Source organism: Pempheris klunzingeri, chromosome 2 (genome assembly GCF_042242105.1).
Source record: "Pempheris klunzingeri isolate RE-2024b chromosome 2, fPemKlu1.hap1, whole genome shotgun sequence".
Taxonomy (NCBI): domain Eukaryota; kingdom Metazoa; phylum Chordata; class Actinopteri; order Acropomatiformes; family Pempheridae; genus Pempheris; species Pempheris klunzingeri.
The window spans coordinates 842501-862794 of NC_092013.1; the positions used below are offsets into that span (position 1 = coordinate 842501).

Genomic DNA, 20294 nt, shown 5'->3' on the forward strand with positions numbered 1-20294 from the left:
TCCCCAACAAACTCTACCAGCACAGAGCCACACACACTGGCCGAGGGTTCGGTGTGTGTGCTGCTCCTACTTCATGTCCAGGATCACGAGTCAGGGCGTCGGTCTGGAAGCATCAGATCTGTTTCTGATCAATAAAGTCTAGTGTTTGGCTTCAGTGTCAGAGTCCCCTGCTACAGGTGTGTGAAGAGCTCCTGTGTGTGGAGTCTGTGACGGTGAGACCTCATGAACACTGTGTAACACACACACACACACACACACACACACACACACACACACACTCACACTCACACACACATACACACACACACACACACACACACACACTCACACACACTCACACACACACACACGCACACACACCCCTCAGGTATTTAAATAGTGAGCACACACAGACACACACACACACACACTCACACACACACACACACACACACGCGCACACACACACACACACACACACACACACACACACACACACACACACGCACACACACCCCTCAGGTATTTAAATAGTGAGCACACACACACACACACACACACACACACACACACACACACACACACACACACACCCCTCAGGTATTTAAAAACACACACAGCCTGAAGCTCTCACGCGCACACACCTTTTCTCGAACGTTCTCGGACAGAGTTACATAAGAGGAGCGCGTCTGTCCGGGGGGGGGGCTCTCTTACCGATGGTGGGGCGCTGGTTGAGCTGCTGGCCTCTCCGCAGCGCGCAGCACAGAGAGGCGCTCAGCAGCACCGCTACAGCCGGCCGAAGCATCCACACCGCCCGCAGGAAGATTCACACGGAGCCGCTGGAGGGGGCTGGAGGAGGGTGGTGGGGGGGGGCGGAGGACCTGTGGGGACAGAACAGAGAGCTGATTCCTGTGTGAGAGGCTGACACCCCACCGAAGGACCAGTGGATGAAAAAAGGCACAGATGCGCGCTGCGTCCTCTCCTGCCGTCCTCCTCTGGTCTCTGCTTCACCTCCTCAACAGGAGCACCAAGTCAGTCACGTGTGGATGCCCCCCCCCCTCCCACAATCCACGTCAGCTAGAGAACGCCCCCCTCCCTCCCAGTTTTCTCCTTCCCATAGAAACAGACGAGGCAGATCAGAACAACCGCCTTCCTGCTGCCAACAGGAAGAGAACAGTGAGCCCCCCCCCCACCTGAGAGCATCCAGTCTCTTCTTGTAGCACTGCTCTTCACTGTTAGAGGATTTACACCAACCATCAAACCTCTTCATCTGAACTTCTGTTCTTTTATTACAGCATTTTATATCTTCTACATCCCCATCACTCTAGAGAGAGAGATAGACAGAGAGAGAGAGAGAGACAGATAGAGAGAGAGAGAGACAGATAGACAGACAGATCATCACAGGGCTGCAGAAACAAGCCTGAGCTTTTTTTTATTTATCAGTATTAGGTTGTTTTATCAGTGGGGAAGGCTGTAGAGTAAAACAGTTTTCTTTGTCCCACTCTGCAGCTCTGGAAACTTCAGCAGTCGTGCTGACCTGCACTAACACAGCAGGGCGTCTTCGCTGGTTTGTTGTGTCGTCATTGCGTCTGCAGGTCCTTTTGACTGTAGCACCTGTACACAGGGTTCAGTGATCTAACCTCCAGCTGGTCTTAGTCATGGTGAAAAGGATCTAGAATAAAAAGAATAAAAGGATTATTATTAACATGTAAAAGTACGATTTAAGACTAATGCTACTAATGCAGAGAGTGAAGAACAGGGGGGCTGTGTTCTGGTGGGGAAACATCTCAAACAGACATGAACCGTGTCACTGAACACCTGATCTCCTCCTGTGATCAAAAGGTGCTTCACTTACCATCTTCATCACAAACATTATATCATTCTAATTCAGAGAGAACAGACGGTGTGTGTGTGTGTGTGTGTGTGTGTGTGTTTGTGTGTTTTCATCTGTCCTCTGTGTAACATCTGGCCTCTGGGCAGAGATGGGACACAGAGCAGGCTGTGTGTGTGTGTGTGTGTGAGAGAGAGAGAGAGAGAGAGAGTACATGAGAAGGTGTGAGTGTGTAATCTTTAACAGTGAACACTGCAGTGAGGAGAACGTTGTGTGTGTGTGTGTGTGTGTGTGTGTGTGTGTGTGTATGTGTGTGTGTTCATCTGATGAAGTCAGCACTTTGTAATGCAGTTAGCCTCCACATCAGTGACAACAGCTACATTGCAGAGGGACAATTGTACTGCACCTCCACTGAGGAACCACAAGAGGTCACAGTCCTCCACCAAACAGCACACTGCGCTCAGTGTGTGTGTGTGTGTGTGTGTGTGTGTGTGTGTGTGTGTGCATGTCTAAAGTTAATGTGATATGTTGAAGATATCTGCTGTGGCTCAGAGGAAGAGTGTGTTGGTTTGATCCCCGGCTCTTCTGTCAGCACACGTTGAGTGTGTGAGAACAGTCTCAGTGTGGGTGAGTGAGGATGTGATGAAAAGTGCTTTGAGCAGTCAAAATGACTAGAAAGTCACTACACAAATACCATTCACTTATTTTGTTTTTGATGTGTCCACCCAGAGGAAAACAGTCAGCAGAGCTCAGACTCGTACCTGCGCTGGAAGCTGCCTGAGCCAGCTGCTGACTCGGGGTTTCAGCCGTGTCCTGTGGTGGTCTACGCAGCTTAAAACAAGCCAAGTGTTGCAGTGGCGTTCTCCCTCTCCCTGGAACTGCAAGGCCAGCAAACGCTCCTTCACTATCCAGACTGTCTACAGTTTGACCTGGTGACGGCACTAAATGACCAGTTAAGAGGTCGCTGAGGTCAGGGTGGTTTTGTGACAGGTTGAAGGAAAATGATGATACAGATGGTGTCATTAAAGTTCAAGAGTCAATCTGCAGCAAGGGTCAAAGATCACACAGCTCAGAGGGACAATTCATGGGTATAAAATGTGATTAAAAAGGTAAAAACACTCATTGTGCTTAGATAGATAGATAGATAGATTGATAGATAGATAGATAGATAGATAGATAGATAGATAGATAGATAGATAGATAGATAGATAGATAGATAGATTGATAGATTGATAGAGAGATAGTATAGAAAAAGTGACCACCACCATGAATACAAACAATAAATAAGCAAAATAAAGATGTACTAAATGTTATAATAATAATAATTATTATAATAATAATGTTGGGCAAGTTAAGTAAAAACTGTAGTGCAAGTTTTAAAGTCCAGTAGTAAAGTAAAAAGAGTTAAAACACTCACTGATTATTTTTCTATCTAGATGATTTGTTGTTGTAAAGTGAGCTGCAGTAGTATTATCAGTGATCTGCTAAGTAGCCTTGACACCTGCGAGTCTGGGATCGATTGCTTCAGTCTCCTCCCACTTAGCTCAATGAGGAAACAAGGAGTTCAGTCTGTGGTCACTTCTCCCCGTTTTCAGGTATGCACACGGTGTTTTGTACCGGTAAAACGGTCCTAATTATTTTCTAAGTGTTCAGAGTGTTTCAAGAGAGTTTTTGTTAAGTTTTGAGCAAGTTAGAGGGAAGTTAGCTAGCAATGCTAATGAGCTAATGTGCTAATGTGTGTGTGTGTGTGTGTGTGAGCCGCGCTCATTGGCGAAGTACACCTGGTGTGTCCGCCATCTTGTTAATTAATTTGTACTCAAATGTGGAATGTACTTCACTCATTTTCATTTGTGCAACGTATTTAATAATTTTGTATGTGTTTTGCAAGAGTTTGCCGAGCTAAAGCTACATATCGCTGAGCAGAAACTGCAGAGGAAAAGAGTTGTGTGATCAGATCCCAGATGACAGAGGGTATGTACTGCAGTATACTCATCCTGCTATGTAGTAATGTTACCTGGACATTACTCATGTGATTATTGATTAGAGTAAATGTTCTCATGGAGGAAACCAGTTCACACTCTGTGATCACTTCTCCCTGTTTTCAGGGGCGTAACAGTTTCCTGTACTTTATATTGTGACAGTCCATCAACGGTTGTCGAGACCATTTAGCTCTCACGCTGCTGGTTGGACAGTCAGGGGATCGCTGACGTCACTGGGGTCCATCTTCTGGGAACCATGCATGTAGAAAATGTGGTGGCGATCCACCCAGCTGTTGAAACGGGCCTTTCCGCTCGGCCGTCCTGTAGCAGAGCAGCCTGACGTCCTGATCCCACACGGCTGTGTTCTCCTCACTACGTTAACGTTAACCGTAACTGGTGTGAAATAATAATGAGGATGAATCTTTAATCAATGTTGTTCATAAGTGGACTTAACTTTAACTTAAACCAGTCTGTAGAAAACAAAGTAGGACATAACGGCACTATAACCAACTAAAACAGACCATTTAACTGCCGAGCCACAGCAGGTCACAGAAATCTAGGAAGAGAGTTCCTAGAAAGCTAACAGCCCGTCCTCATGAAGCCTCAGGAACAAACCGAATGTGACGCCGCCTCCTTCATCGGTGAGGTGAGCCCGCTGTGGAGCTCCTGGGAGGATGAGAACACCCAACAACAACAACAGCAAGCTAACACCAGATGAAATAATGTTTAGAGAGTTCAGAAACCTGCTGTGTCTCTAAGTCCTCTCTGTGTCTGTGCTCACGTAGTCGAGTCCAAGTGCTCAGAAACACCGAGTCAGTGCGATGAGAAGTGTTTGTCAAACTGCTTTCTGCAAGGTCAAGAAGGAGCTTCATCAGAGCTCTCGACACTGTTTCTGCCCCCCGACGACGACGTGGATGTGGTTCAGTCTGCTCATCATGAGTGTCCCACCTGAGAGGGAGGACAGCTCCAGCACGTGTGTGATGTTACACTGTGATTACAGCTGCTGTCTTCATATCTGCTCTCCCTCTTCGCCCTAGGTTTGCACTGGTGAATACTCTCTTCAGCCCCCAATCACCACATGAACAACACCCCCCCCGTCTGTGACGTGACACCAGTGAAGACATGCAGTGAAGCTACAGGACACAGTTCCTCTGAATACTATGTGTCTGCTCCAGCCTGTCCTCACTCGTTCTGTAAGGGGTTTGAAGCCACCAGTGTTCATGCAGGCCAAGGAGGAAGTCAGTGTGGGGGTGGATGGACGGTCAGACACAGGACACCCATCTTTTCCTAAACCTCACCAAGTAGTTCTGGTGCCTAAACGTCTCACTACGTAACTTAGGACACGAACTGAACCTGTGCTGGTCCCTGTCCTTCCAACAGAGGGCGCTGGAAACACTCACATCTCTTGCTCTGGGGGTCACCAGTGATGAAACCATAACCAGCAGTGTAGCTCAGCAGGTCAGCGACCTGGTGAACCAAAGCAGAGCAGAAAGGAGAAAGGACGTTGACGTTGCTGTTTGTCTGCTGCTTCCTAACAACACATCTGTCAGGATCTCTTTACATGACGTGAAACCCTGATCAGAATGATGAGCTCTTCCACTGCTCGAACGTCACTGCAGTTTTAGTTGGAAATGGTGCATCAAGTCTGTTCTTTCCACATAATAGTAATTATCGATGGATAAACGAAGCCATATTTGTCACTTAGTGTTCACACCATGTAATCTGCACTCTGGAACTTGCATCAGTTAATTCACAGGTTAAGAGACGGCAGTGGAAATGTGTCTTAGTGATGCTTGTGCAGGAGCTCAATTAACCAAACAAGCACAAGTGCTGTCCCACATAATAGAATATGAGCGGCATCACATGGGAACAGCGGAGCACACGTCAGGTCGTGTGTTCGTGACCCCAGCCTGTGGTTTCACACTCACCACTCGTTCACTGCTCAGGATTAAGATGCAGAGCAGCAGGGCAGTGACACGACCCCCCCCCCCCAGCACAGCTCTGCCTGTGCTCTCTGTTTAAGACTCTTCTCTCCATGTCACATCACACATTCTCTGATCTGTTGTTGCTCTTGTTTTTAAAATCCATCAGCAAAAACGTGATTTAAAGGTGAACTTCACTGATTTTCAGCTGGCTCTGTCATTACTGTGTGGGTCACATGTGTTTAACTTTCCCCCCCATGCTACCTGCACCCAGGGCCGTCATGTGGTGGCCGCTGGTCAGCTCATGATGGAACTACATACTGGCTTTCACTTTTTCTGTCAGTTTTTAGAGTTTAATGCTGGAATCAGACATTCAGAGCAGTGCATTCTGGGTGTTGTAGGCCCCTTTTCTCTGTTCTCTGGTCTTGTAGCATCAGTCAGAAATATTTGGACTCGTTCACTGCAGTGAAATACTGAAACAGAGCAGCTGTAAGGCGAAGTGAGCAGGTGCTCCGGTGATGTGAAGAAGACAGGTATGCCTTCTCACCTGCAGAATAACTCCAGGTAAACATGAATCAGTGTTATATATGTAAACTCCCGGCGCTGTGATATGTGGGGGCCCCTGAAGGCACCTGATTACACAGCCGTGGGTCACCTTCACAGGTGTGTTCAGTCTGTGGCCTGATTAGATCTGCTCTCAGGACCGTGGGGGGATCCATGGACACCATCTAACTTCTGTAGCACCTGCTTGGGAGGGACCACCTGCATGTCATCGTACCTTTTTGTTTTTTTTGTGGACATTTTGAATTACCTCAGCAAAAAAACAAAACAGGTGAGACACTTTAGTAAAGAGGAGTGAGTTTGGTCTGGTGTCCCGGTGAGCCACGCCAGGTGGACAGCAGACAGACTTTGACATCAGGCTTCAGTGTTTGTGTCACATGATCCTTCTTCCTGATGACATCACGGTCAGGCACAAGGTGAACACAGCAAGAAGGGAGCAGCATGTAGTCCGTCATGTCTCCAGTCAGGTCACAGCAGTGATGGCTGTCTCCTCCTAATGTGACCCAGTGACACAAACAGATGAGCTGCAGCAGATTTAATCTTATAAAAGTCTACTAGTGACATCATGAGCAGAAGTCCAATCAGAGGAAGCACCTGAGTGGGCGTGAAGAGTGAAGCACCTGAACATCCAGGCTTCCCTTAGATCACCTCAGTGTGTCACATGTATGTGATCACCTGCCTCTCCAGGCTCTCTAAGAGTTTAATAAGACAGGAGAAAGTTGCTGCCTCCCTCTGATCTGAGGTGGATCCAGGTGTCCTCACTGCAGAACTGAACCAGTGATCAGACCTCACGTGTGTCTCAGTAAGCTGCTGTGGAAACACACACTTATTAAACTGGGAACATTTGAACTGAAAATGAACTCGGAGGCAGCAAAGAGGACAGAATAGTAAGAGACAAGGGAGACAGAGAGAGAGGGGGGACGGCAGGGGTGAGGGAGAGAGAGAGAGAGAGAGAGCACTGGTGCAGCAGCGGGACCGACTGTCGCACGGACCGTCAGCGGGGTCGTTACCGGAGAGAGCAGCCGCTGCTCGCCGTTAACCGACAGACACAGCGGGGGAGAGCCGGAGAGGAGGAGCGCAGAGGGAGGAGAAGAACAGAAAGAGGAGGAGAAGAAGAAGAAGAACTGAGGGGAGCCGTTGTGTTTGCCGTGGCTGCTGTCGCCTGCGTGTCATCACCTCCACGGACAGGATCTACTATCATCATCATCATCACTCCTCTTCATCATCCCTCCTCATCATCACCACCTCTCCTCCTCTTCCTCCTCTCCTTCATCACCATGCCGGGTTGGCGGAGGAACCTCACTTTCTGTCTGCAGCGGATGCACGAGGAAGGTAGGAAGGCAAAACAAACCGTGTGTGTGTGTGTGTGTGTGTGTGTGTGTGTGTGTGTGTGTGTGTGTGTGTGTGTGTGTCTGCTGAAATGTGAGCAGTTGTTTTGTGGAGACACTTTGAATCCTCCCTGTTTCTGCTTCATGTGTTCAGAGTTCCTGGATCACTGAAGTGTGTCTGCTCATGTGTTCATGAGCTCTGAGAGCTGATTGAGAGGCACCTGCAGCTTTGGTAATTGTGTGCGCGTGTCTGCGCGCGCTCTTTCGTGTGTGTGTGTGTGTGTGTGTGTGTGTGTGTGCGTGTGTGTGTGTGTGTGTGTGGACACGGTCTCGGTCTCGGTGTGTTGGAGTCGCGCGCTGTGCGCACACGTGTCACCCCGGGTTTGTTCCGCCGTTTCAGCAGAGGTTGCGCGAGGCTACTGATGCTGGCAGGTCAGCGTGCGTGTTGAGAGCGAGAATAAGAGCTGCGTGCTGGTCCTGCAGCATGAACGCGGGGGGGTTGGGGGCAGGGGGGGGTAGAGGGTTGACAGCGATGATGTTGGTCAGCTTCAGTGTGCACGTGCGTGCGTGGCAGTGCTCATATGTGGATGTGCAGCTGAGAAAGTGTCGCATGTGAAACAGTGTGGGGGGGGGGGGGGGGGGGTCTGGGTCATGTGTTCAAGGGTTAGATCAGGTTTTTAGATGTTCTGCCGAAAATATAAAGTAAATGATGTGTTTTAACATTTCCAAACAAATGGATCCATGGAGGATGAGCCAAAGGTCAGAAGAAAGGATCAATAATACAAAGCTCTGTCTGTGTAATGAACTGTTTCCTCTCCTTCTTCTGGACACTGCTTCACAGCCAGCGGTTCACACCAGAGCTGGAACAGGTTTGTTCGCTGCACTCAGCAGTTAAAAGGTTTGTTCCTACAGCAGTTTGAATCCACAGCTCTTACAAGGACGCTCTGTCTGGGGAAACAAGAGGAAAAACCACGTTCAGAGACCCTGACGCTTGTTAAGGAGAAGCTGCAAACACTGTGGACGCGTCCTTTACAGGGAATCTCACTGTGAACACCTCATTTGCGTTTCCTTTGTGTTTCTCTTGACTCTTTATAACCTTGAGCTGGAGTTTTTCTGGGCTGTGATGATAACTGAGCTACTGTGATTAATGCCTTCTTGCAGCAGGAAACAACTTGAGTGTGTGTGGCTCTTTAGAAGTAAAAGCAGAATGTTATTCCCCACTCTGTGTGTGTGTGTGTGTGTGTGTGTGTGTGTGTGTTGGGGGGTGTGGCATTCCTTTGTCACCATCCTGGCGCCCCCGTGCACAAAGCCCGGTCTGTAGAGGAATGGTCGTGGATGGACCGGCCTGCTCAGAGTCCAGCCCTCAGCCCTGTCCAACACCTTCAGGATGAAGTGCAGCGCTGACGGTGAGCCAGGTCTTATCTCCCCACATCCCAGCAGCAGCCTCATTAATGCTCTTGTGGCTGAACGGGAACAAATCCCTGCAGCCAGCTCCCAAAATCTGATGGAAAGCCTGAAACCAGAAGAGAGGAGGCTTTTATATCAGCTGCAGATTAATGCTTCTGGAATGAGACTCGTAACAGTCGGACACCGATGTGGTGTTCGGGGGGGTGTGGTCGTGCTGCCGTTCTCTTCTGGTGGCAGCGTGTTGGTCGAATGACAGAAGCTGCTTGATTCACAGGAGTAGTTGTTGTAATTTGTTTCTGAACAGACTTCATGTCAGGATTCCCTCATTCCAGTTTTCCAGTCATTAAGACGCTCTGCTGCTCTGACTTGGCTTCAAACTACCAACCCTGGATGCACAGCTTCCCTTTGCACAGCCGTGTGGAACAATCCAGACTTCTCCATGAACACAACACCTCTAAATCCCTCTAAATCTATTGCACATCTTTAATAATAACACATCCAGGGGCTCTTAGCGTCTGATCCAGAAGCTCAACATGAGGACTTTCTGGCTTTCCAGAAGCTGATCCCACCCCCCACACACACACACCTACCTAGTGCTTCTATTTTATTTTATATAGGACCTCTTTTCTATATTTTATTTGTTATTTGATATTTATCTTGGCTTAAAACGGGAGCCTGAGAACATAATTTCGTACCTCCCCATGTGTAAACGTGTGTTGTTATGACAAATAAAGTTCCTTGAATCCTTGTAACTTACATGTCATACAGTGTAAGCTTCACAGGGAACCCTCCACACAGGACAACTGTATTTAAAGCAGGAATCAGATGTGCACACACACACACACACACTGAAAACTCAGCTTCTGCATGCCACCCAGCACCGTCTACCTATTAATCACCTCTGGCACCAAGTCACTGATCAAGTGTCGCACATACTGGGCCGCCGCATCCTTCTTATCCTGCAGCTCTGTAGACGAGGTGACTGATCACTCTGAAGTGTCCAGGAGCTCCACCAGACAGACTAACAGACTAACGCTGCTCACTGGAACTGCTCTCCTGGAACACGTGATGGAAAACATGGCTCCACTGCATAGGGCGACCATATGGGAGGGATAGACGGGGGGGTTGTGGGTCGACGTGGTCACATGGCCACGGTGGGCGTGGCCTCCAGACATCAAAGTCAACAGTCAACACTAATTACGGCGCTCCGTGTCGGCGATGGTCGGTGTCTGCTCGCTCCGTAAGTGAGTGAATCAGTTCAGCATCATCATGACATCATCGTATCCCCAGTGTGGACAGCTAAGATAACACAGGAGCCTGAGACAGTCTTCCAACAGTGGTGACAGGCGCCATGGTGACCACGGGTCCAGGGGGTGAACACAGGTGGTGCTGAGGTGAACACAGGTGGTGCTGGGGTGAACGGACCAATAAGTAACTCAACTACAACCGACCATAACCCCCCCAAAAATCTCTCTCTCTCATACAAACAGCCCCTCAGAGCTCCTCAAGGCGACCGGTGTGGACGTAGGTGGCCTCTAGTGGCCACAGCAGGGAGGGCTGGAGCAGAGGAGTCAGGTGGTGCAGCATAAAGACAGGAGCTGTTCATGTCCTGTGTGAGACCACATGTTGTCAGTCCTACTTTAACACGTGTGCTGCGTCGTGTTCATAACTGAACGTCACTTACATCAACATTCAAGACCTTTATCATCTGCTCACTGCTTATTTTTACTCCAGCCGTCATCATTTCCTAAACCTAGCCCAGAGTTCTGGTGCCTAAAGGAAACCCAGCACTAACTGGCCCACCCTCCTGGTGGCCCGTAGAGGTGCTGATGACGCTGATGAATGTTGCTTTGGGAGTTATTGGGAATCGACCTCTTCAGCTGTTTCAGCATGAGGACGTGTACCCACTGTATCCACCTCTGCCCCCCCCCACCCCCGTGTGACGCTGCAGTGCTTTAGTGATGCAGCTGCTGTGTCGGTGTGTTCTGGTCCATGTTCCCCTCATCTTTTATGTATCACCAATAAAAAAGTGAATAATCCCATCGTTATTACAGACGGCGAGCGAGGGCCCCGTGTCCCTCTAACCCTGTGAGGATGTTTATCTTGTGATTGAAAATCCTCCCCATGTTTACTCAGTCTGTGTGTGGGGGGGTAGAGCGAGGCTAAGTGAGAATACTGTAGGTGTCTGGGTGCAGAGTGTGTGTGTGTGTGTGTGTGTGTGTGTGTGTGTGTGTGTGTGTGTGTGTGTGTGTGTGTGTGTGTGTGTGTGTGTGTGTGTGTGTGTGTGTGTGTGTGTGTGTGTGTGTGTGTGTGTGTGTGTGTGTGTGTGTGTGTGTGTGTGTGTGTTGAGTGTAAGGTTGTATTTATGTGTGTGTGTGTGACAAAGCAGAAAGGGTGTTTGCTCAGGATGAGTGTGTGTAGAGAGTGAGAGGCACTAGACAGACAGAGATGGTGAGAACTGTGTTTGCTCATTGTGTGTGTGTGTGTGTGTGTGTGTGTGTGTGTGTGTGTGTGTGTGTGTGTGTGATGCAGCTTTTAAATTAGCATTCTGGATGCACAGTGACCCTGCTGTCCAATGATAACTGCCTTATGGACCCATGAATGGCTGCTGGAGGCCCCTAATTGTACCAGTCCTTCATTTTTAATAGAGGGCACTTCACTAAGTGCACTTTGTAAAAGTCTGTGTGGAAGGAGGGGGGGGGCTCATCCTCTTTATGAAGGACCCTGTGGCTGCTCTTGAGCAAGGCAGTGAACCCCCCCAGCTGCTCGGGGGGGGGTCTTCATTACTCCAGGGTTAGGTGTGTGCAGAGTGGGACACTGAATAAAGACGGTACCCCCCCCCCCCCCCCCCCCATGACCTCCTCGTGGTTTGAAGACCGGAGAGCCGCTCGCTGCTGGTTAGATAGTTTAGCTTCAGGTAAATTAGACCTCATGTCCTGTTGTATTTCACCAGAAGACACAAAAAGTGATGCTCTCTTCAAAGCTGCACCTGCTGGTACTGACTGTGGGGCCGGTCAGTCAGCACAGGTGAAGGTCTTTACCTGAGCGTCTGCCAGTGCCCCCTTTAGTGGTCGTCCAGTCAGATTTCTGTCTGTTCTTACAGGATGACAGGAAACTTAATGAATCACTCATTACATAATTCTCATTGAAAAACAAATGACTTTACGAAGAAGTCGTTGAGGAGGAGGAGGAGGAGGAAGTACCTCCTCACACTACTTGTTCGTCTTCTTCCTTTTAAACAACTTCATCCAACATCTACTGAAAACATGCCGACCCCACCAAGTGTCAAACAGTAATCAGTAACTCCAATGTAATCCCTTAATTCTGAATCGTAGTCCGTTACACTACTAGTCACTGAAGTAAGTCACATGACTGTGATGTGTTCGTGCCACACTCGGACCAGGGTGACAGACAAGGTTGTTCCTGATAATTAATGCTAATACAGCATCCAAACAAACAATCTGTTGTCCTCCAATTAATTAACTGCCACATTTGTACAATGATTATTTATTTCCATGAGTTTTAATGAAATGTAGTTTTAGAGCTGGGCTGGATGAATGTGTTGCTGTTTATATGCTGATGTGTGTCTGTAGAATTGCTCTGTAAGTGTGGAAGAGAGACTGTGTGCATATAAATGAGTGTTTTACAGTCGGTGTGGACCTGCCTGAGATGGGCTAATGGTTAAATGTGGCATTAATCATCTCTTCTCATTTTAACATAAATGTTTTTGTGCATGGCCCATGTTTAATAAAGACTCATAATGTCTAATGATAGTAACTAAACCGCTTGCTTTAGTTCACAGGAATGTGATGCAACACATCGACGAAGCGGCTCGTGTTGGTGACGTCACTTTTCACCAAATGCCTAAATGACTGCGATTATTTGCACAAATATTTCAGACAGCAAAGTAGTGACACAGTAATGTTTTAGGCGTTTTATTTGTGAGAAGTGTTGACAGGAAGTGAGGGGGAGGGAGGAGGGGAACGACAGGCAGCGAGGATGCGACTCCAGCGATGTGGTGGTTCGTGGTTGGCACCTTAACCCCCGCGGTGCTGCCAGACACAGAATCAGACACTGTGTGTGTGGTTAAAGGGTAATGACCACTGTGTACTGCATCTGTAAGCAGCTTCCTGTCCGCCGTCTAACAGCTGTTTGATCAAAACATCTCATTACTTTCTTGAAGGACAGGTTATGGATAAGCAATCCTGTGTGTGTGTGTGTGTGTGTGTGTCGGAGAGAGGAAATAGAAGATGTTTGTGCTCATCCATCATGCAGGCGACGTGGGGAAATGTAAGGGTACAAATAATAATGGCCTCAGTGATTTGCATGAGAAGGAGAAAAAGAGAGAGTGAGCGCGAGGGAGAGCCATAAGAGAGCAACAGATAAAAACAGAGGGGAGTGTGAAGGAGAAAGATAGAAGGCTCGGTTTCAAGTCCTTATCAGTTGAAGGAGGAGATCCCATTAATCAGAAGAGCAGAAGATCAAATAATGTGCTGGTTAGCAGAGAGCAGGCCTGCGAGTGTATGTGTGGGGGTGTAATAAACTGTGTGATTTAGCTCCAACCCCAAAAACCCCCTTTAATCAGGCTTAGTTGTGTTATCGCTGATGGACGGGGAGAGGGGGAGGTCAGAGGAGGAGGAGGAGGAGGAGGAGAGACGTGAGTCAGTGGTCTGAACACAGCTGTGAAGGTGCTGCTGGCAACATTTAGCATGAGCACAGCATGAGTGTCTTCACCAAATGAGACTAAACCAAGTTTACTGTCTCTAAAGTCCATGTAGGGAGGACGCTGTTGACTCATTAGTTCAGTTCTCAGTCAGTTTGGTTGGGTTCAGGCCCCAAAGCTACTGGGTTAGCTTCAGGACTAGATGTTTGTGTTAATGTGATAATCAGAAGACAGTCAGTGCTGACTCTGGTTCCACGTGGAACACGAACAGGAAGCCCTGAGGCCAGACTGAGAAGAGTTCCCTTTGATTTTACGTTTGGTTTATTTTTACCAGTCGTTCGTTATTTATTGTTCTGAGAAAGTAACTGTGTGTGTGTGTGTGTGGAAATGAAATGTCCAATAGAGAGAACAGATGATGAGAAATCATGATTTTTTTTCAGCAGCTTTGCTTGATTGGTTAATTTGTCGTTACATTGATCAGGTGAACAGTTAATCGACAATAATGTCAATAAATCGATCTTTAGAAAGTGAATATCTTTGGTTTGGGTCTGTTCTGGAGATCTTCTTCCTGTCAGAGTATCAAAGGATCCATAAGTAATATTATTAAAAAGAAACCACTTGACAGATCAATGAAGATCAGTTTTAGAGCAGTGAACTAGGAGCTGTTTAGTCTGTGAGTGCAGTAGAAATGTTTTAATTCCAGAGCAGCCGACCTCGGCGTCACCAGCCTCATGTGTGTTACAACACAATATGGTGTCGTGGCATGTGATCAATTACTTTCCCGATAATATATTGATGTGTGAAAAGGCCACATGTAGAACATCCTGCTGAAAAGGTCACGTGACACTTGCAGCAGCCACCGTGTGTCCATCATGGATCCTGATGGACTGAGCTCTCAGCAAACACATCAGCTGCATGCTGAGGAGCTCACAGTGGCTTCAGATCTGCTGCCGTACAAACACGCCCCGTGTGATCGCTGATGTGGGATCAGTTCTCCTGACAGCTGAGGCTGTATCACATTAACACACATTCTCTGTGAAGCCAGTGAACCAGTGAACCAGGGAGGTGTTAGTGGGCTTTGGTCTGCAGCATCATAGTACAGTACAGTAAGTTTCTGGGTCCACGTGCCGCTTCTCAAACCCAAACTATGCCCCCCCCCCTCTTTTAGGCACGAGCTCCTGGTTTTCTCCTTCTTTGTTCAGAAGTACCACGCTCTGTATCAGGCTCACTCCCCTCCATGTTTGTTTGTGCTGCCTTTACTCACATTTCCCACCGTGCAGAAGAAGGCAAAGAGTCAAATGACAGAAATGTTGTGTGTAAGGTGTGCAGGGTGTGCAGGGTGTGCAGGGTGTGTAAGGTGTGCAGGGTGTGTAAGGTGTGCAGGGTGTATAAGGTGTGCAGGGTGTGGATGGTGTGTAAGGTGTGCAGGGTGTGCAGGGTGTATAAGGTGTGCAGGGTGTGCAGGGTGTGTAAGGTGTGCAGGGTGTGTAAGGTGTGCAGGGTGTGCAGGGTGTATAAGGTGTGCAGGGTGTGCAGGGTGTATAAGGTGTGCAGGGTGTGTAGAGTGTGTAAGGTGTGCAGGGTGTGCAGGGTGTGCAGGGTGTGCAGGGTGTGGATGGTGTGCAGGGTGTGCAGCGCTGCCACTGTTCAGTTCAGTTCTGTATCTGTGAAGTCAGAGTGTTCTGAGAAGACCTTCTGTCACGTCCCCGACTGCCTGAAACTTTCATCAGCGACCAAAGTCCACATTTTTAAACATTTCTAAAAGAAAAGCCAGGTCAATAATCACGTTCAGTGAAAAATGAATCGGGCAGGTTGGCGTCCTCCAGATATCTGAGGCGACATTAAAGTTAATCTCAGACAGTTTTCCTGCTCTCCACTACATGTAGGGAGTAACTTTGTTGCTGAAATGCAGAGTGTGGAAGATGGAGGAAGATATCCTCAGGAAGCAGTGTTTTAATAATCAGCTACTTCTTCTGTTGCTCTGAGCTTTTCTTTTTCCTCGGATCTTTAAGGCAAGCTCTTCCCCTGCCCCTGCCTCCTCCTCTTCCTCTGCCTCTTCCTCTTCCTCCTCCTCTTCCTCTTCCCCTGCCCCCGCCCCTTCCTCTTCCTCTTCCTCTGCCCCTGCCCCTGCCTGACCTAACCCTACTCTGATCATGTGACTCCCTTTGCATAAACCCAACCCATCACAGTTCCCTGGTTTGATGGGAAGGACCTTTCTGAAGTGTGTTTCTCACTACATGGGAAAATGGCCGTGAGGCGTGAAGGTGTGTGAACAGTGTCACCTGTGTGAGTCTGTCAGTCTGCAGCCCTGGACACAGGCAGCACCGAGGCCTTTCCGTGGCAGATATGTATCAGTCCTCGTATGAGTAACGCAGTGATGTATCGGCTCTGAGCTGAGCTCGCCGGCCTCAAACCAGCAGAGAGTGCAGCTCAGACCGGCTGTCATGTGGAGGCAGCCTCAGGCGCATGCTTTCATCCTATTTGTCCCTGTAGTGTCTCCTCGGTGAGAACATCTTGTGTCCGTGCTTTTCCTCAGTGTTTGAGTGGGATGTAACACCAGAAGGGATTGTTCAGCCTGTGAGCGAGAGACACAAAGGAGAGAAAGGGCAGACGTTTTCACAATTATTGGACGAAAGGTCAAAGACTGTGAGAATAAGCCAGGATGCACTTGTTTCAGTGTGACTTCAAGGGTTTGTATTGTGCTCAGCTCTGATCGATGTCTTGTTTCAGCCCTCTAACCTGACAGTCAACCTGATTGAGCCACTGATTACTTCACGAGTACATTACCTGAGGGGCTGTTGGTCACTGCCTTCCACAATGAGCCATGTGACCGCTGCAGAAATAGCTGCATTCGCATCTCCTGCTCTGCCATCTCTGTGGTCTGGTTACTGAAACCACTTTGTCACATGTAGAAAAACCACTGCTCACTGCAGCAGTGATTACGTTCACCTTCACACTGATGTTCCAGATGTTGTCTGATACTGCTCATGTGTGCGGATGTAGCTTCGTCTGATGAAGACGTGTGATTCGCTGATATTATTCAGGATTTAAGAGTGTGTGTGTGTGTGTGTGTGTGTGTGTGTGTGTGTGTGTCCAGCTCATTCAGAGCATGCGTTTCATTTGGGGGTTTTGACTGCAGTATGTGGCGCTCGGCCTCCTCCTGCTTCTGGAAACAAACCAACCAGCCAACAGGCTGCAGGCAGCTGCTGCCCAGAGGAGAAGCCTCAGAGGGAGAAACACACCGACCGTTAGACATTTACAGAGACTTGGAGATCAACAGGTTTCTGGATCTGAATGCATCCTGGGGTCATGTTACGTGAACACTGGTGGAATATTCATTTTCATTGGCCATGTGAAGCTTATTGTCTCTTTCAGTATTAATTTATCCCTCCTTATGCTCCTCACTGCCCTCATGCTTGTTTTCTCCTTTGTTATGAATCCAGGCAATCAGCGAACAAACATCAGCAATCAGCAGTGAAAAGCAGCTACCGCTCGTCCACACGTGTCTCTGTTGTCCTCGTCTATGTAGTCGCACAGGTTTGAGTCATGTCCCGCCCTGCTGAGGCCTCAGTGCAGATTAAAGCACAGCAGGGGGAGACTTTATTTCTAATCAGATAACTCAATACGATCTCATGCAATTAATCAACAATCAAACAATAATAATTCTATAAAAAAAGAAATGTCACTCCACAGAGATCCACCAGAGGAAAGATCCGACTGTACTGTACACAAGTTTAAATTACAATAGAATTAAAACCTGCAGACGTACGATCAGAGGACTCTGACGTTGTCCCTACACCTACAGGCGCTGTATGTGTAGCTGTTTGCACCGTAGCTCCAAAGAAATCCCATTTCCACCAAGGCGGTGCTGTTGTGTTCACAGTGCTCCGCAGCAGAGTGTCACACTGTTGGTTATTGTGAGGTTCACGGGTTACAAAGCAAATGTAAGTGACGGGAAATATCTTAGTGTCAAGTGTCACACAGTGCAGTGTATTCTGAGTCTAATCTCGTTTGTTGTCGGTGTCTGTAAATCGTAATCTTGTTAATGTGTTTTTGTGGACCCTAGAAGAAAAGCTGTTACCTTGGCATTTTCTACTGCGAAAACACTAAAGAATGTCCTCACAGAAATAGCAGCGGCAGCGTGTGTGTGTGTGTGTGTGTGTGTGTGTGTAGAAGGCATGTAGCCGTAGGTTAGCAGTGGGCGAGAGCGGTAACGCTGCTTCAGTCATAATAGGATCTGACGATGACTCATGCACAGCAAAAACAACAAACGCTTTCCTCGTCCCTCCTCCCAGCTCCTCTTCCTCTTCAGCGTCTCATCTCAGGCTCCCTCTCCTCATTTCTTTTCCCAGTCTGCTTTGATTCTTTTCTTTTCATTTTCTGTCTTCTGTCTTTTATTGTCTTTCTACCTCCTCATCTCTCTTTTCTTATCTCATCGCTCCCTCCTTCGTCTTCCTGTCTTTTCTCTTCTTCAGCTTTCCTCTTCTGTGGCAGCTTTGTTCCTCTCCTCATTCTTTATTTCCCCCTCACCGTTTTTATTACTACTCCTTCAATGCCTGCCTCCTCGGTTATTTTCTTTTTTCTGTCTTTGTTTTGTTTATTCTCCTCTCTTCGTGTCTTTTTTCTCCTTTCATGTCGTCTCTCTTCCCTCTTTTTCTCTCCTCTTCATTCTCCTGAAGTATAATAGTTTTCCTGCCCACGGTTATTTTCCCAGACCTGCTGGACACGTTCTGTATTTACCAGCCAAATTCATGCGTTTGATGGACTCAGCAAGTTTATTGAATGTTATTATCCCCTCCGATATTAGATTAGATGGTTGGAATGAACTCCGTTGTCATTGTACTGAGACAATGAAGTGCAATTTAGCATCTGAACACAAGTACAGACTAACACAGACGGTGCAGAGCGTGCACACAGTGGTGCTAACATCTAAGTGACTACAGATATACATGGTACTACTGTATATAATCACTGTGTTATGTCACACAGCTGCACAGTCACATTGGTGTATTGAAGATGTGGCCCTGTAAGATCATCAACCAATCAATCAATTGATAACACGTGTTGTCTTTCCATGAAGAGCAGGTCTTGGATGATGGCACAGCTACAGTGATGCTCCTGGATGGGAATGTTCTCTTCCCATCCTCTGATTGGTCGACTCTTTCTCCAACAGAGAGAAATGGGCACCGATGAGCAAAAGCCAAGTAGGACATTGCATCAGTTACATCACGATTTATCCAACCGAGACACAAGCATCCTCTAACACAATCACCACAGTCTGCCTCCTCCTGTGTTATTATATAAAGATGAGTCTGTCCTGTACTCTTAAATACGTCTGCATCCTGATGGAGTGAAGAACCGACCGTGTTGCTCATCAGCGTCCGTCACAGCGGTCGTGAGGTCAGAGCCGTTATACGTTGGAGACTGAGCCACAGCGGATTACTTGTAACCTTGCAGAGCCACACATACTGGCTCGGTGAGGCGGCGGTCCGGCTGACCCTCTGTCCGTCAGTCTGCCGCGGTCTTGATTAAAGTCTGTTGTGCTTCTCCTGGGCTGATTGCTTTCCGAGGCTCTCTTCGGCTCCGTCAGCTGCACACCTCGGAGCTTCTTGTGGAAAGAGCAACTGCAATTTTGTTGATTTGTTTCATGATCCTTGGGCCTTTAAAACCTATTTGAGTCATATTGTTAAATCTCACAAACACATTGATGTCGGCAAGTTTTCTTTTCTGTGTTCCCAGAAAAAAATGTCCTTTTTGCAGAGGTATGTGGTTTCCTTGGCTGAAGTGAGATTAGCCCTATCCCCGCAGACGAGAGATTTATGAGCCTCAGAATGAAATCTTTGTCAGTGCGTGACCCAGACGGAAGATTTTTAAAAGTGGTGTAAGGCATTGTTCCGTGACAAAAGACTCCTCGTGGAGGCGTCTGCTTTTATGATCCTCTCTCCATTTGTTTTACAGACATTTGAAGTCTTGTGATGGTGCAGACTGACGCCTGTGGAAGTCTCTCATTTCCCACAGCACCAAGGTCATCGACTTATCAATCTCACCAGCTCATCTCCTCTCCTCTGCTTTGGTCTGAGCTGCCCCCCTCCCCTCTTTTCACATCATCCCCCGGCTCAGTTTACTTCATTTATGCTGCGAGGAGAAAAAGAGGGATGGCGTCCGACTAAAGGTCTCGACCAGATTCAAACTGAGGACTCACAGGTTACGTGGTTACTGCTCGGCCGTCAGGACGCCGCTATCCATCAGACTTTATCTGTTCTCCGTGTGTCGTTGTCATTGTCTGTGTCATCTTTCTCTTTGGTGCTTTAACACACACACAGGCTACTGTACAGCCATCCCTCTTTCCATCTTTGCTTTGCTACTGCATGTGCACAACAGACCCCCAGTTATCTTTGTCCTCTTGTGCCTCCTTCACACAAACACACTCTCTCTCTCCAGCACCACATATGTCTGTGTGCTTTTCACTCTCTCTGCATCTCTGCTGCCATTATTTGCTAGAAAAGACAATATTCAGACACTGAATGCCTGATGGCATCAAGGAAGTGGAGTGTTAGAACTGATTCGACCGTAAAGCTGTATGGACATCAGGGTTAGCTCCACCAAAGTTCATCAAACTAACGA

The 20294-nt window shown here is 47.9% G+C and overlaps 1 protein-coding gene across 1 annotated transcript in view; it reads right to left on the minus strand.

Annotated features, from left to right (window-relative positions):
- LOC139216390 (gamma-glutamyl hydrolase) overlaps positions 1-784 on the minus strand; it is an 8510-nt gene extending 7726 nt beyond the window's left edge. The window contains exon 1 of the mRNA XM_070847487.1: positions 694-784. Coding sequence (XP_070703588.1) covers positions 694-784 — 91 coding nt within the window. The remainder of the gene's footprint in view (positions 1-693) is intronic.
- Positions 785-20294: the final 19510 nt, after the last annotated feature.